This window comes from Aspergillus undulatus (assembly GCF_047715775.1).
Source record: "Aspergillus undulatus strain CBS 261.88 unplaced genomic scaffold BDV17scaffold_24, whole genome shotgun sequence".
Classification (NCBI taxonomy): Eukaryota; Fungi; Ascomycota; class Eurotiomycetes; order Eurotiales; family Aspergillaceae; genus Aspergillus; species Aspergillus undulatus.
The window spans coordinates 122,834-138,060 of NW_027396628.1; the positions used below are offsets into that span (position 1 = coordinate 122,834).

The 15,227-nt window shown below is 50.7% G+C and overlaps 5 protein-coding genes across 5 annotated transcripts; 4 read left to right on the top strand and 1 right to left on the bottom strand.

Moving 5' to 3' along the window:
• Window positions 1-53: 53 nt before the first annotated feature.
• On the bottom strand, window positions 54-2,268 carry BDV17DRAFT_298432 (uncharacterized protein; the record flags this gene model as incomplete). The annotated part of the gene is made up of 5 exons (XM_073763690.1): window positions 54-1,116; window positions 1,169-1,522; window positions 1,593-1,722; window positions 1,797-1,966; window positions 2,071-2,268. The coding sequence occupies 5 exons, from the start codon at window positions 2,266-2,268 to the stop codon at window positions 238-240; spliced, it is 1,731 nt and encodes a 576-aa protein (XP_073615533.1). The 3' UTR covers window positions 54-237.
• A 1,221-nt stretch (window positions 2,269-3,489) lies between these two features.
• On the top strand, window positions 3,490-4,884 carry BDV17DRAFT_263299 (60S ribosomal protein uL2). Its single transcript, XM_073757887.1, has 4 exons — window positions 3,490-3,610; window positions 3,690-4,181; window positions 4,264-4,349; window positions 4,421-4,884. Exons 1-4 carry the CDS (start codon window positions 3,562-3,564, stop codon window positions 4,556-4,558), a joined length of 765 nt encoding a protein of 254 aa, XP_073615534.1. The 5' UTR covers window positions 3,490-3,561; the 3' UTR covers window positions 4,559-4,884.
• Window positions 4,885-5,394: 510 nt separating this feature from the next.
• On the top strand, window positions 5,395-6,318 carry mpt (putative DNA repair and transcription factor Ada; the record flags this gene model as incomplete). The annotated part of the gene is made up of 1 exon (XM_073762116.1): window positions 5,395-6,318. One exon carries the CDS (start codon window positions 5,395-5,397, stop codon window positions 6,316-6,318), a length of 924 nt encoding a protein of 307 aa, XP_073615535.1.
• A 1,636-nt stretch (window positions 6,319-7,954) lies between these two features.
• On the top strand, window positions 7,955-9,482 carry BDV17DRAFT_281794 (BAR domain protein; the record flags this gene model as incomplete). Its single annotated transcript, XM_073760091.1, has 5 exons — window positions 7,955-8,081; window positions 8,150-8,317; window positions 8,377-8,492; window positions 8,548-8,828; window positions 8,882-9,482. 5 exons carry the CDS (start codon window positions 7,955-7,957, stop codon window positions 9,480-9,482), a joined length of 1,293 nt encoding a protein of 430 aa, XP_073615536.1.
• Window positions 9,483-9,894: 412 nt separating this feature from the next.
• BDV17DRAFT_263304 (putative RSC complex subunit (Sth1)) lies at window positions 9,895-15,226 on the top strand. Its single transcript, XM_073757888.1, has 4 exons — window positions 9,895-10,431; window positions 10,580-10,784; window positions 10,848-14,554; window positions 14,610-15,226. Exons 1-4 carry the CDS (start codon window positions 10,339-10,341, stop codon window positions 14,814-14,816), a joined length of 4,212 nt encoding a protein of 1,403 aa, XP_073615537.1. The 5' UTR covers window positions 9,895-10,338; the 3' UTR covers window positions 14,817-15,226.
• Window position 15,227: the final 1 nt, after the last annotated feature.

Sequence of the window (15,227 nt, forward strand, 5' to 3'; positions counted from 1 at the left end):
AGGTCCGTCAGATGATAAGCTTTCAATTATCATCTCCAAGAGAAACTTCATTGCCCTCCGGTATAGAGACCACAAATTTTTCTCCATAGCAAGCAAGCTGTTCTAGATACTAGACAATTCTAATCCCGGTACAACCCACATTGCGCCCTCGATGAAACAGTTCCAGAGTACCATTATCCACTGTAAGTGGAAGTCCATTCATACAAGACTTCTGATTTCTTCACTTTACCCAGACCATTAGGCTGACCCACCAGGTTGTTGGGTCGGAAGTGTCGCAAGGCCAGTGAAACTACCCGCTTCTTGTGTGGGCTCTCCGTTCGAGGCCGATGGAACTGCATTGGCAGGTGTCTCGATAGGTGCTGCCTCCGTCTTGAGACCAGATGGGGCTTCTAGGGCCGTATTTGGGAGCCCGTTTTCCACGGGCATAGCTGGCTGCGGTGCAATCGCAGACTGCTGTTCCCATGATTGAGTGGGCGGTTGAGGAACTGCCGTTTTCTGGTCTTCAGGAATTGCTTCCGCAGATTGCTCTCCAGGTTCGTTTGCTTCTCTCTGTTTGTTATATCTGAGCTGGACGACGAGGCTTGGGGGCTCGCCGTTGACCACCGATTCATCTCCACTGACTTCTTCTTCTTCATCATCGCCTTCAAACTCGTTCTCGTCTTCTTCCTCGCCGCCTTGCCATTCGTTTCCGCTGGATTGCCCCTCATTCGACTCTGCATCCTCGTCGTCACCGGCGCCATAATCGGCATAACCATTGATTCGGTTACTTCGAGTTCGCGTCCACCTCTCCGAGCCATCGTCTTCTGCCGCGTCAGTATCCTCGCGCTGTCCGACGAGCAGGCTCTCGCCATACAAGCCTCCTGCACGCGAACGGATTTGTCGTCCACTAGCACTGAACCTTGGCCCAGCAGGCTCCGCTGGCGTGGATATTCCAGAGGTATTACGCCCTGACCGTCGAGTTGGCGGCGGAAGACCATCGGAGAAAATGTCTTCATCATCAGAGTATGTATACTTTAGCTTCTTCCCCCGAGTGCGACCTTCATAGAGTGAGAATCCAGGCTCAGGTCGAGTGAATGCAGCTTTACGAGCAATACGATAATCACGGCGTTTGCGTTTCTTTTGTTTGGTTAGTTGGAGGCCTCATAAGAATGCTCGAAGATCATCATACCTCCTCTGATCCCTCAAACCGAGGGATGGAATTCTTGATTCTTTCACTCAACTTCTTAGAATTTGTCCCCTTCTCTTCTTCCAGCTTCTCCGCAACACCTTGCAATTCTGATATCGTCCCAGCCACGCTGAACCATGTGATGTTCTTCAGAGCTGGGTTGCTCTCGCGGTAGAGCCTGAAATGCGTGTCGTCCAGACCTTCAATGAGCCAGTATCGACGCTTCAAACTATCGCGTCCCCAGGGCTGTACGGAAAGAGGCTGGTTCAAGTCATCTTCGTGGCGCGCTTGCCTGTAGGACTCTTTAATCTTGGCTTGGACGGCTTCGGAGGAGGAAAGGGACCACAAGATCAACGACTTTAGTAGTTGTAGCTATTACGTATCAGCACAAAGCCCGCCGGTTATGTCAAGTCTGATGATAACGTACGCGCTCTTCTGGTGACATTGACGCAAAGTTGCGACCCCCGTGCAGAGGGTTCTTGCCTTCCCATGCCTTCGGCCACTGGGCCGCGTGTGTCTGGATGGCTTCTTCTAAGGGGCGCGTGTAATGATTCCGCCTGCGCATTAAAAATAGAATGGTTAATCGCAAATCTCGACGAGCATATGTGAAAGAGTTTAATATGGTGCTTACTCAACATCCTTCTTCCTGTTCAATACCAGTCCAAGAAATGCACATAATAACCTCTCAATGTGGTCTCCAGGGGGGGATTCCACCACGCCTCGCTCGATATCCTGTGGTCCAAAGTGTGGTGTTGATCGCGGAAATACTTCGTGGAAACGCGCGCGGAACATTACAATGAACTAAGAGTTGCGATAATTAGCAAACATATCAATTTGGAGCCCAAACAGCGCGTCGATTACGCATTCATAAGCTCAAATAAGATCTCAACAGAGAGTCATCTTACTGCTATGTCTGGATTATCGGCCAGCACATATTCGTGAGGTGGTGATGGAGCTCGCTTCGGTGGCGGAGTTTCGGATTGCTTCCTCTTCTGAAAGTACTTGGTAATGCCCACAGGCTCATCAAGAGCCATGGGCGTGGGCTCCTCATCTGAAGGAGGAGCCGATGATAATGAAGATAGATCTGAATCCGAAAGAGACATTTTGACGTGATTGCGTTGAGACGCGGAGGTGGTGGCAGAGGGAAAAGTGGGTGAGCGTGGTCCGCGTCGCAAGTTCGTTCTGCTGCGCTACTCCCCCAGCTTCCCTTCAAACGCGGCTTCTACGCGGTTGGCTCCAATGAGATAACAGCCCATATCGAGTCATGATCAGCGCACAATCAATCCTACGCATTCTTGGAGACTACTTGGGGGTACAGAATCATAATGGAAATGTCTTGATTTTGATAAGAATATAAGGGAAACCTGCGCATTTACGATAAAAAATGTCTCCGGCGCGAGCGCGGCATCACGACGCTGAGCTAACAGTATTTCGGAAAGCAAGAGAGTGAACAAGCCATGTGTTCGCTGACGGACCTTGGGTTGGCAAGCAATCTCCGATGACAAGACATTGAGAAGCCAGAAGAGCATGTGAGAGTAGACCAATGGACCAGGTCCACCAAGGCCTATGTAATCTTTCAGCAGCACCTTGACGTTTTCAAGATGCACGAGAGAATGGTGCGGTTGTCGAGCACCAGCACAAGGTACTCGTCACTCTCATGCTCAAAAGCTAGCGCATGAAATGCTGCTCGAGGCTCCCTTCGGGGAGACATGGGTGTTCTGATACTAGGAACGGACCAGAATGTTTTACTCCTCGGGAACGAGAACGGAGTATTCCATGGGCACGAAGTCAGCAATGAACGATTGCCAATGCACTGCCGAGTCATGTTAGTCAATGGTATTCAGGTAATAAGAGCACCGCCATAATCAGAAGGCATCAGTAACAGCAAGTGTCACGATAAAACCTCAATAGATGAGTTTATGCCAGGGTGCCAGGGTTGATTGAGACTTGCTCCTTAACGCGATGCCTTTGTACCCAGTACATAGTGGAGCAATCAGAGTTTGCCCCAGAAGCAAACTTCAAGACGCGACAGCTATCGACACTTGGTAGAGGGATTGGATTAAGTATCGAATCGATTCAGATTTCAGAGAATATTTCATGCTCCATCGTCCATGGGTCGTCAGACAACGGTATGCTTGCGGACTTTGGTGTTTGTTCGGGCAAAGTGATGGAATGGAGCGGGTCGACCTGGAAGTTTGGTGCCAAGCCGCTAGACCAGACTCGGCTAGCCCGGCCTGTAGCGACCTCTGGCCCTAACCCACAAAGCCCTCTCGATCTTGAATTCTCAAGTTACAATCCGTCAAGCCAAACTTCTTGAGGTACGACGACTTCCCACCACCATCGCTGGCGACCTTTCTTTCAAGTACTAACCTCCAGGTTCGCAATAGAAAGTCGCCATGGGTCGTGTGATCCGCAACCAGAGGAAGGGCCGTGGCTCTATTTTCAGTGAGTGCGACCGCGTTATCGCTGAACGACTGTGCGCTATAGCAAGAGGATCAAAATGCTGATAAAACTTCTCTTTCAGCGGCTCACACCCGTCTCAACAAGGCCCCTGCTCAGTTCCGTGTCCTCGACTACGCCGAGCGCCATGGATACACCCGCGGTGTTGTGAAGGAGATCATCCACGATGCTGGTCGTGGTGCTCCTCTCGCTAAGGTCCAGTTCCGTCACCCCTACAAGTTCAAGCACATCACCGAGACCTTCATCGCCAACGAGGGCATGTACACCGGTCAATTCATTTACGCCGGAAAGAACGCCGCTCTGACCATCGGCAACATCCTTCCCCTCGCCTCCGTCCCCGAAGGTACCGTCATCTCCAACGTTGAGGAGAAGTCTGGTGACCGTGGTGCTCTTGGCCGTACCTCCGGCAACTACGTTACCGTTATCGGCCACAACCCCGACGAGGGCAAGACCCGTGTCAAGCTCCCCTCTGGTGCCAAGAAGGTCATCAAGAACACCGCCCGTGGTATGGTTGGTATCGTCGCTGGTGGTGGTCGTACCGACAAGCCTCTCTTGAGTACGTTATCCGGATTACAAACCCGCAGTCGATAAGACCGGGAAGATGAAGGGGGAGACAAACGCTAATAATTCTTCTACAGAGGCTTCTCGTGCCAAGCACAAGTTCGCTGTCAAGCGCAACAGCTGGCCTAAGACTCGTGGTGTTGCCATGAACCCCGTTGATCACGTAAGGCTTCCATTTTCCGCATCCTATAACTTGAGCATAAAAAACAGTTCTGACGTGAATTCTCTCTACAGCCTCACGGTGGTGGTAACCACCAGCACATTGGTAAGGCTTCGACCATCTCCCGCTACGCCGCCCACGGTCAAAAAGCCGGTCTTATTGCCGCCCGGAGAACCGGTCTGCTCCGTGGTACCCAGAAGACCAAGGATTAAACGTGATATCTTATGGAGTTTTTTTCTTTGTGACGGGTTGAAAAGGCTTTTTGCTATGAGACATATGTACTTAGGCGACTGCGGACGCGTCCTTAGGCAATCAAGGTTGTGGCCCACAAACAATTTCATTAACGATTAAAAGCATTGGGTTCACGGGTTCTTGAGTTCTTATGTCTTGGGTGGACTACGCTCGCAACTCTCAGCTGTGAGCCATGGAGAGCATGGCTGTAATTGCAACAAAAGACTTGGATTTTCCAAGTATCCCGACAGATCATCCCTCCGATGAATTTGATTTCTGATACATCTTGGTCTCGGTATTCCGTCTAGTCTAGTATTGGTTTGCGAGTAATTTTTTTTTGGAAGTCTTCCGATCACTCCTTGAACTGTGCCAGGGCATCTAGCTGTTGAAGTCATCCAGAGTCCGCTCTAACTTCTTCCAGTGGCATTCTTCGGAGGCTTACAGATCTTTATGCTCACAATCTGCTTACTGCCCGCTCTATGAAGAACATTTATATAGCCCAGCTAGTGGATTATTAACCTGCCAGACTTCATTATGGACCTTTTCCGATATTATGATTCTGGCTATATAGCGCGCTAACGCAATAATTTCTTGCAGCAAAGCACAAACTCTCATGATGGGGGTTGTTCATGGTTGTTGAAAATTATTGATTTCAAAATGACCAATCAGCGTCGTTATTCCGAACTAAATGACGACGGAGCAATCCCTTCATGGATTGTATAAATATTCAGTCAACTCCCTGAAAACACCCAGACATCTTGAACAGCTCTATTTCAACTCACTCAAATCCATGCATTCTGCCCAGCAAGCCACCAACATGAAAGCAAATCCAAAACCCACACCCCAGATTATCCCCCGCCTCTCCGCACCCACCTCCTCTCAGAATACAGATAAAAATGCGCTCGGCACATCCACAGCCCTCCGGTGGCACTCCGTCGTAACACGCGACCAAAGAGCCAAATTCGTCTACGCGGTCCTCACAACAAAAATCTACTGCCGCCCCTCTTGCGCCGCGCGGCTAGCCCGGCGCGCAAACGTCGAGTTCTACGATACCCCGACGCAGGCCGAGCGCGCGGGGTTCCGGCCCTGTAAGCGCTGCAAGCCGGAGACGCTGAAGCCGGTTATTAATCCGCAGGTATTGGCTGTGCAGCGGGCTGTTCACACCGTTAGGGGTGATGTGAGGCAGGGGAGGAAAACTACCCTGAATCGGCTGGCGGGCGAGGCCGGGCTGACGCCTAGTCATTTTCATAGGGTGTTTAAGAAGGTGATGGGTGTTACGCCGGGGGTTTATGTGGCGGGGCTTTTGAGGGAGGGTGCGGGTCTTGTTGCTGGTGCTGGTGGTACGGATACCCAGGGTTGTGATACTGAGGTTGAGGAGAGAATGGGGGAGGTGTTGGTGGAGGGTGATTCTTCGGCTCTGGATTTGGAGGGGGAAGATCAGGGCATTGATAAGATGCTGTTTCAGCCCTGGGACGAGCAGTTATGTACTGACTTGGACGCTTGGTTGGTCGGGGATTCGAATTGGGATGCTGGCCCTGAACTCGGGCTTGCTGGCGTCGATGTCCAAGGCGCTCTGCTGTGGAACGACTTTGATGTTTTGATAGCCGCGGAGGCTGAACTTGCGTCTGATCAGGGTCTGGATTCATTTCCGCTGACAGGGGCTCCGGGATTAACGTTTGATTCATATTCACCTAATTCTGGGGTTTCTGGGGAGTCTGCGTTCTCATTTGTTGGTGTTTAAGTGCGCAAGTCAGCCCGGTTGAAGTTGTACACCTTGGGATCCTGTGTATGATTTTCCTGCCTACTTTGCGAACGCGAACAGCAGAAAGAAATTCATGTTTTGTCCCTGGAAGGCACAGTGCAGAGTTCAGGCGTCCACAGGTGCTATTACTTATCTCTGTGAAGGAAGGAGGTTGGTTGAAATATATACTTCGTGCGACCATATCGAAGTTTTGAAGGATAAGAGTTGATGACCACTTTAATGATGGACAAAATTCTTCAATTAACTCCTACGGGGATTCAGATATCCCTAATCACTCCTTAGTATTGTGCCATTCCCCGTATCAATGAGCATGAGGTGTAGCGCCATGATCGTTGAAACATGTTCTAGATTAGCGCATAAATACCGAGTAATGGCGATACACGGTTTGTCGCCACTTTTTATCTCGCAGCTAATGAGAACCGCAATAATTATAGTCAATTACCTATAGAGTACGGTAAGTCGAATGTCGAAATCCTTCCAGAAGTCTGTCGAAGGAGGATCTTCAATATTGATTTGCGCCGTGACGTTTCGGGACGCATCACGAAGAAGATCCGTGCAGCGCTTCCCTCCACAGTGGGTGTTGATCATCAACCTGATCATCGCACCGCTCATAGCATTTGTGGATTGATCTTTGGACTGTGCTGTAAATAGCTCGTGGCAAACGAGCTCGACTCTTGGGCTCCTGAACATCGGCCTGGACTGTGAAGGCGGTCCACCCGCTGGCCCACAAGTTCAGAAACGCGTGTCGCTTTCGACACTGGGCGAGCCGAAAATTGAGCAGCGAGTGATACCGTGAGGGGAGAACAGGATGGTCGATTTGTCCAGCCGTCGCATGTTTCAATCCACTAGGTTTCAGACACACGCTAAACCGTCTGATGGCTGTGAGCCCCGCAGCCAACGACAGCCAGAGTCAATTTGGAGGTTCCAACGTTCGGCATGGATGGTCCAGCCCTCTTGGTGTTCGCCCTCCAAGGACATGGGGGTCTGACAGGGGGCCTCGAGAACCTCCGTCCCTGTTCGTGGATGAGAGAATCCTACCCTGTTTGATGCTGCAACTGGGACGCTGTGGCGTTTTCGGCGATGCTTCTGGACGATTGCGATTGGCATGCTGTTCCTGGCTGTCATTCCTCAATCGTTGCCCAAGCGCTTTGCGGCATTTCTGGTCGCAATTGTAATACTGCTACGTAGTAAGACGTCCCGATCGAATTAGTGCTTCACTCGACGTAATATTATGGCGCTATGAGCCTTAAAAAAATGGAGATAGCCTACATTTAGCTGGGGTGGGACTATTCATTAATTATCAGACATCCCCCCTCTGTCGCAAACTCGCCTCTCTCTTTCTCTCGTTCTCTCCTCCTTCCCTCTGCGTCTTTATCAACACCCTTCAAGTTTCCGGTACTGAGTACCATCTCTGACACTTTGCATCCCCTGTCTCTCTTTGACTTGAAATATCGGTCCTCGCCAATTCATTTTGACTGGACTTGATACTCCGTTCGTTTACAACCGCATCCGGCGTTATATGAGCAGCCCGTTCACCCCTGGGCAATTTTATTATTCTTGCCTGTAGCCGCAAAATCGTCCAGTTTAACCAGCTTCATCATTACGATAGCCCAAAATGAACGTCAACAAGAGATTCGACCGCTTCAAACAATGGGCCGGGGAGAGAATGGGCAGCGAAGTCAAGACTAACGTCTCTGACGACTTCAAGGCCCTGGAGACGGAAATGATCGTGCGTCACGAAGGTAAGCGAAGCGAAGTCGCTATCCAAATCCAGCTTGTCTGGCCTGTGCTTATTCCCGCGTGATTCTAGGCATCGATCGTATCCACAAGTCCATGACCGCCTATGTCAAATCCGTCTCCAAGCGCAGCGAAGGCGACGACAAAGAGAAGACATTGCCCGTTGCTCATCTTGGTGCTAGCATGATCACTCATGGAGAGGATTATGATGCGAACAATGAATACGGACGCTGCCTTACAAGTAAGCTGTCATGTTTGTGCGGGTAAAAGTGGAGCGGGAATCTGACTTGATGATCTTAGTGTTCGGGAGGGCCGAGGAACGCCTTGCTCGCATCCAAGAGTCGTACATCTCCCAGGCGACCTCCAGCTGGCTGGAGTCGCTGGAGCGATCCCTGACCCAGTTGAAAGATTATCAGGTATGAACATGTTTATGGTTTTGTCCGGGGTCTGTTTCTGATCGAATCCCAATAGGCGTCCCGCAAGAAACTAGACCAGCGACGACTAGCGTACGATACGTCTCTGTCGAAGATGCAGAAAGCGAAGAGGGAGGATTTCCGCGTGGAAGAGGAACTACGCACTCAGAAGGTCAAGTACGAAGAAGCCAACGACGATGTGCATCGTCGGATGCTGGACATCAAGCACTCCGAACCTGAGAATGTCATGGATTTACAGGCCTTCCTGGATGCCCAATTGAACTATCATGAGCAGTGCAGAGAGGTTCTTCTTCGGCTGAAGAACGAGTGGCCTAGCGAGTGAGTTTCGTTCAGACAAAGTAAAACCAGAATTTTAGACTAACATAGAATAGGCAACCTGTCAGTCAACCCTCCAACGGCCACCGTGGGACGCGCTCTCGCTCAAATACTGCGCATTCATATCATGACCATTTTGAACCTCTACACGAAGAACATACCAATGGTGCCGAGACACGCCCCGCGATCCGATCTGCTACACACAGCTACGTCGAGGCTCCCGTGAGAAAGGCGTACGCACAAGATACTTCCCCCCATCGACCCGTCTTGAACCGCACTCCGACATTCGAGAGTCCTGCGCAGTTGCGACAAGTCCACGAGCACCCTGTAGCCACTCAATGGGCATCTCGAGCAAACAGCGAGAACTTCATTTCCAGGAGAAATAGCATCCAAAGTCGCCCGATTAGCAGAGTGGTCCCAGAACCCGCGGAGGATGCTGGGTACCACAGTGGAAGTGTATCCGACCGCTCAGACAACAGCTGGCAGGAGTCCCGTCAATCGCCATTCGGGAGCTCAGTATCTCGAAGGACTAGCTCCAGCACATTGAATGGTTCCGCGCACAAGAAGGCTCCTCCCCCACCACCACCCTCACGCGCAAAGAAACCTGCACCACCTCCCCCGATGAAGCGCCCCATGCTAAGCGCAGCTCAAGTATGAGCTCCATCATCAGAACATAATTTGACAATATTGGCGAGTCTTGAAAACATGAAGGACACACGGATGGGCTTTGTACAACTGGTTGATTGTGACCATTTTTGTTCCGCATTCACCTCGCAGGCGAGCCTCAGAAGGCGGGTAACTGTATTTTTCGGCGTCCAGGGTTATTTCGATATTATGTATTATTGTTAATCCTTTTAAGCGAATCGATGCTCATTGTCACTGCATAGACTGCTCCGTAGTTAACCTGAAGAGTTGATGCCATTTGTGAATGGAAGAGACGGCTATTCCCGGCTAATCCCAAAGCGGCCACCAGATGAGTCAGCATGGCATCCCACGTGACGGCTAGGACGGCAAACTTCTTCCAACTCCTCCCTCGCAACAGGCTCTGGGTGAGCACCGCCGACCAGCACGGAAAGTCGCGAAAGTCCCGTCCCTCCATCGCCATCTCATCAAGACAGGCTTCCCACGCGCCTTTCCCAACATCCACCCTCACCTTGGGGTCTTTATCCCCACCCCAATATCGCGTTATCCTCCCCATTCCCTCCCTTCGTGCCGATTCGACTGTTCATCGCCTACCGCCCTGTCCCCCCCGACCAGTCTAAACATCACGAAACCCATCCCCAAGGACCTGTTCCAGGTCGCTACCTGTCGCATTTATCGACAAAAAAGTCTCGCTGATCTCCAGCTTCCGTGAATTTGCGCATTTTGTCGCCTTTCCCTCGCGATCTCTCAATTATTCTTACGAATTTCATTTTCCACGTGTTTCTCTCGCTCCATCACTTGGTCGCTGTCGCATTAATACCGGCCCCCCGACGTGTCCATCCGTATGAATAGACAATAAACGCGCTCAAGCATGACGTCTCTTCAGACTGCGCCTAACGGGGCGCCCGCGAACCCCGGTTTGCCTGCGAATCTGACTCCCCAGCACGTACAGGAGGTCCTTCAGGTATGGTGTTCTTGGTCCATTTTATGTGCTCACAGTTCATACCATGTCCATCTCGCTTAACAACGCCCATGAACTCAATTGATCTCAATTCGCTTTTAATAATTTTGCTTACGTTTGTAATGTCGCCCGTGTCTAATTATGCCATAAGAAATTCAAGCAGATGCAGGAACAAGGCGTCCGTCACGATGACCCCGAATACCTCAAGGCTCACAATCTTCTCGCCGCCGTCCAGCGACAACAAGCTTTCCAAAAGCAGCGACAATTAGCTCAGCAGCAGCAGATCCAGGCGCAACGCCAGCAGCAACAGAACGGTTCTGCCACCCAGGAGTCTGCCGCGCCGAACGGTGTCAATAGTAAGGCTGTCATTCAACTCAACTCTCTCCTCTTTACCTAACTCACCATCAACCCATATCTAGGCCGGTCCAACTCGAATGCCACTGCCAACAAAGCTGCTCAAGTTGCGGGATCCACGCCGACTGCTAATCAACCACAGAAAGGGGCGGCCGCTGCTGCTAGTGGTAGCTTCTCTGCGGAGCAGTTGCAGACGCTTCGAAATCAAATAATGGCATTCAAGATGTTATCGAAGAACTTGCAAGTGCCACCGAACATTCAGCAACAGCTCTTCACGTCCAAGAAAGCCTCGACTCCCAAGCCCTCGGATAATGTTGCTGCAGCAGAGAATGTTTTGGAGAGCGTTTCGCAAGGCAAACCAGAGCAGGCTGCCGCCAACGTCGACATGCAAAATGCTAGAGAGTTCTACGACGGATTTCAGTCGCCATACGATATACTTCCTAAGACTGTCAGCTTTACGGATCATGCTTCTCGCGCTCATCGCATGCGCATTCCAGCTATCATGCCCTCAGGCATTGACCTGGAACAGGTGCGCGAGGAGCGGGAGATTGCGCTTTACAACCGCATCAATGCGCGGAAAGCAGAGCTTGCCGAGCTCCCCGTCAACATCGGCGTGTGGAACTCAAGCCAAAGCGATGCCGCGACAGGCGATGACGCCCTGAAGCTGAAAGCCTTGATCGAGTACAAAATGCTCAACCTACTACCCAAACAGAGACAATTTCGCAAACAGATCCAAAATGAAATGTTCCACTATGACAACCTTGGCATGACTGCCAACCGTGCTTCCCATCGGCGTATGAAGAAGCAGACCCTGCGTGAAGCTCGCATTACAGAAAACCTCGAAAAGCAGCAACGTGATGCCCGCCAATCGAGAGAAAAGAAGAAGCAAGAGGGTCACCTTGAAGCGATCCGCCAGCACGGAATCGACCTTCGGAATGCTGCCGGAGAACAACGTGCTCGCACGACCAAGCTTGGCCGTATGATGATCCAACACCATCAGCACATGGAACGTGAAGAGCAGAGGCGTGTTGAACGTACTGCCAAGCAACGTCTCCAGGCGCTCAAGGCCAACGATGAAGAGACATACCTGAAGCTTTTGGGACAAGCCAAAGATTCGCGTATCTCTCATCTACTTAACCAGACCGATGGCTTCCTCAAGCAGCTCGCCGCGTCTGTTCGGGCACAACAACGTAACCAGGCCGAGCGCTATGGCGAAGACCTCGAGGCCGAGGAAGATGAAGATGAAGAGATTGCGTCTGGAAGTGACGAGGAAGGCGAAGGCCGACGAGGAAAGATCGACTACTATGCAGTTGCCCATCGTATCAGAGAAGAGATCACCGAACAACCTACCATTCTTGTTGGCGGTACACTGAAAGAGTACCAGATAAGAGGTCTGCAATGGATGATTTCGCTCTACAACAACAACCTTAATGGTATCTTGGCCGACGAGATGGGTCTTGGAAAGACAATTCAAACAATCAGTTTGATTACATATATTATTGAGAAAAAGAGAAATAACGGCCCATTCTTGGTCATCGTTCCTCTTAGTACTCTGACGAATTGGAATCTCGAGTTCGAGAAGTGGGCGCCGGCGGTCTCAAGGATCGTCTACAAGGGACCACCTAATGCTCGGAAACAACAACAGCAAAACATCCGCTGGGGCAATTTCCAAGTATTATTGACGACCTATGAATACATCATCAAGGATCGACCGATTCTCAGCAAGATCAAATGGACGCACATGATAGTTGACGAGGGTCACCGTATGAAGAACACCCAGTCCAAGTTGAGCAGCACTTTGTCAACGTACTATACCAGCCGCTACCGGTTGATTTTGACGGGTACTCCGTTGCAAAACAACCTCCCTGAACTGTGGGCGCTGCTGAACTTCGTTTTGCCCAACATCTTCAAATCAGTCAAATCGTTCGACGAATGGTTTAACACGCCGTTTGCTAACACCGGTGGTCAAGATCGCATGGATCTCAGCGAAGAAGAACAGCTGCTCGTCATTCGTCGTCTGCACAAGGTCCTTCGTCCATTCTTGCTCAGACGTCTGAAGAAGGATGTCGAGAAGGACCTACCCGACAAGCAAGAAAGGGTCATCAAATGTCGTTTTTCCGCCTTGCAAGCCAAGCTCAACAAGCAACTTGCTACGCACAACAAAATGGTTGTCAGCGATGGCAAGGGAGGCAAGGTTGGTATGCGTGGTCTCAGTAACATGTTGATGCAGCTGAGAAAACTCTGCAACCATCCCTTCGTTTTTGAGCAAGTCGAGGATCAAATGAACCCAGGACGAGGCACAAACGACCTGATTTGGCGTACCGCTGGAAAGTTCGAACTGCTGGATCGAATCCTTCCAAAATTCAAGGCGACTGGCCATCGTGTTTTGATGTTCTTCCAAATGACTCAAATCATGAACATTATGGAGGACTTTCTTCGCCTTCGCGGGTTAAAGTACCTGCGTCTCGATGGTTCTACAAAAGCTGATGACCGTTCAGACTTATTGAAGCTTTACAACGCACCGGATTCAGAGTACTTCTGTTTCTTGCTGTCCACTCGTGCTGGTGGTCTTGGTCTCAACCTGCAGACCGCCGATACTGTCATTATTTTCGATTCGGATTGGAACCCTCACCAGGATCTTCAAGCTCAAGACCGCGCTCACCGTATCGGTCAGAAGAACGAAGTTCGGATCTTGCGACTTATTACATCCAACTCTGTTGAAGAAAAGATTCTCGAGCGCGCGCAGTTCAAGCTTGACATGGACGGCAAGGTTATCCAAGCAGGAAAGTTTGATAATAAGTCCACGAATGAGGAACGAGATGCCCTTTTGCGTACTCTGCTCGAGACTGCCGACGGAACAGAACAAGTCGGTGACGAGGATGACATGGACGATGATGACTTGAACGACATAATGGCTCGGTCGGACGAGGAATTGGCGGTCTTCCAGGCCATGGACAGGGAACGGCAGAAGACAAGTCAGTACGGTCCTGGCCACAAACTGCCGCGTCTGTTGGGTGAAGCTGAACTTCCCGAAATTTACATGACTGAGGAGAACCCGGTCGTGGAAGAAGCGGCTGAGATTGAGTTGGCTGGTCGCGGTGCTCGTGAGCGCAAGGTCACTCGTTATGATGATGGTCTTACGGAAGAACAATGGCTTATGGCGGTTGATGCTGATGACGACACTATCGAGGAGGCAATTGCTCGGAAAGAAGCAAGGGTTGAGAAGCGTCGGTCAAACAAGGAGAAGCGTGGCCGTAAGGGAGATGAATCCTCGCCTGAGCCATCGCGTGAGAACTCCGAAACCCCTCAACCGAAGAAGCGTGGTCGCAGAGGCCCTGCTCCTAAGCGTAAAGCGGAGGAGCAAGCAGAGGAGACTCCTCAGCCTAAACGTAAGAGAGGCAGACAGGCCAAGCCGGTTGAGACACTGAATGTCGATGATCGAGCCATCATTCAGAAGATTCTCAACAACGTCTACCAAGCTTTGATGGACATGGAACAAGAGCTCCCCGCTGAAGAGTCCGATAGCGAGGATGGACCTGTCACGCGTGCTATCATCGAACCCTTCATGAAACCGCCACCCAAGTCACAGTACCCTGATTATTACATGATCATCCAGACCCCGATGGCCATGGATATGATCAAGAAGAAGATCAATCGCGAAGAATACCAGAGCCTGCGAGAGTTCCGCAGCGATATTGCTCTTCTCTGCAACAACGCCAGGACGTATAACGAGGACGGTAGTATTCTATTCCAAGATGCCAATGATATCGAGGTAGGCCGCTCTTATTACAATATCCATGATTTGACCTTTACTTACACAAGTGCAGGCGCGATGCATAGCCGAGCTGAGCAAAGAAACCGCGGCCTACCCACAGTTTGCCATCTCCGATGACTCGTCCACAGCAGCAAATGACTATTCGGTGTCTGCCGCTGGAACCGAAACACCCAGTGCGACTGCCACGCCGGGACAGCCTAAGCTGAAACTCACGTTCAACGCCGCGGGCGCCATGCCTGGCATGGGCGGAGATCAGTAATGCAGCACTCGGGCCCTTGTTGATACATATACTCTTTGTTCTAAAGATATCTCGCAGAGGCTTGCACATTTACGCTTCTTACACTGTTTTTACTTTATTCTTAGCTTTCTTCCCCTCATGTATTTTCACTGGTTTCCGTGGCGGCGGCGTTTTGTGTCTGGCGGCAGATGAGCAATGCAGGCTGACGGCGTAGTCATATTTTGTTCTCTTTCAGGAGGAAAAGGAGGGTTTTGCCAATATGTCTATTTACTAGCTGCTTTTCTCTTCTTGCCTATGAGCTTTTGCTCTGCATTGGCGACATTAGATCCAGAGTCCTTGTTCTAAGACTTGTTCTGTTCATGAGTTGGGTCTTTCGGCCATGCGTTTCAACGTTTGACAATGATATGGTGAATTTTTGAGAACGAGATAAAT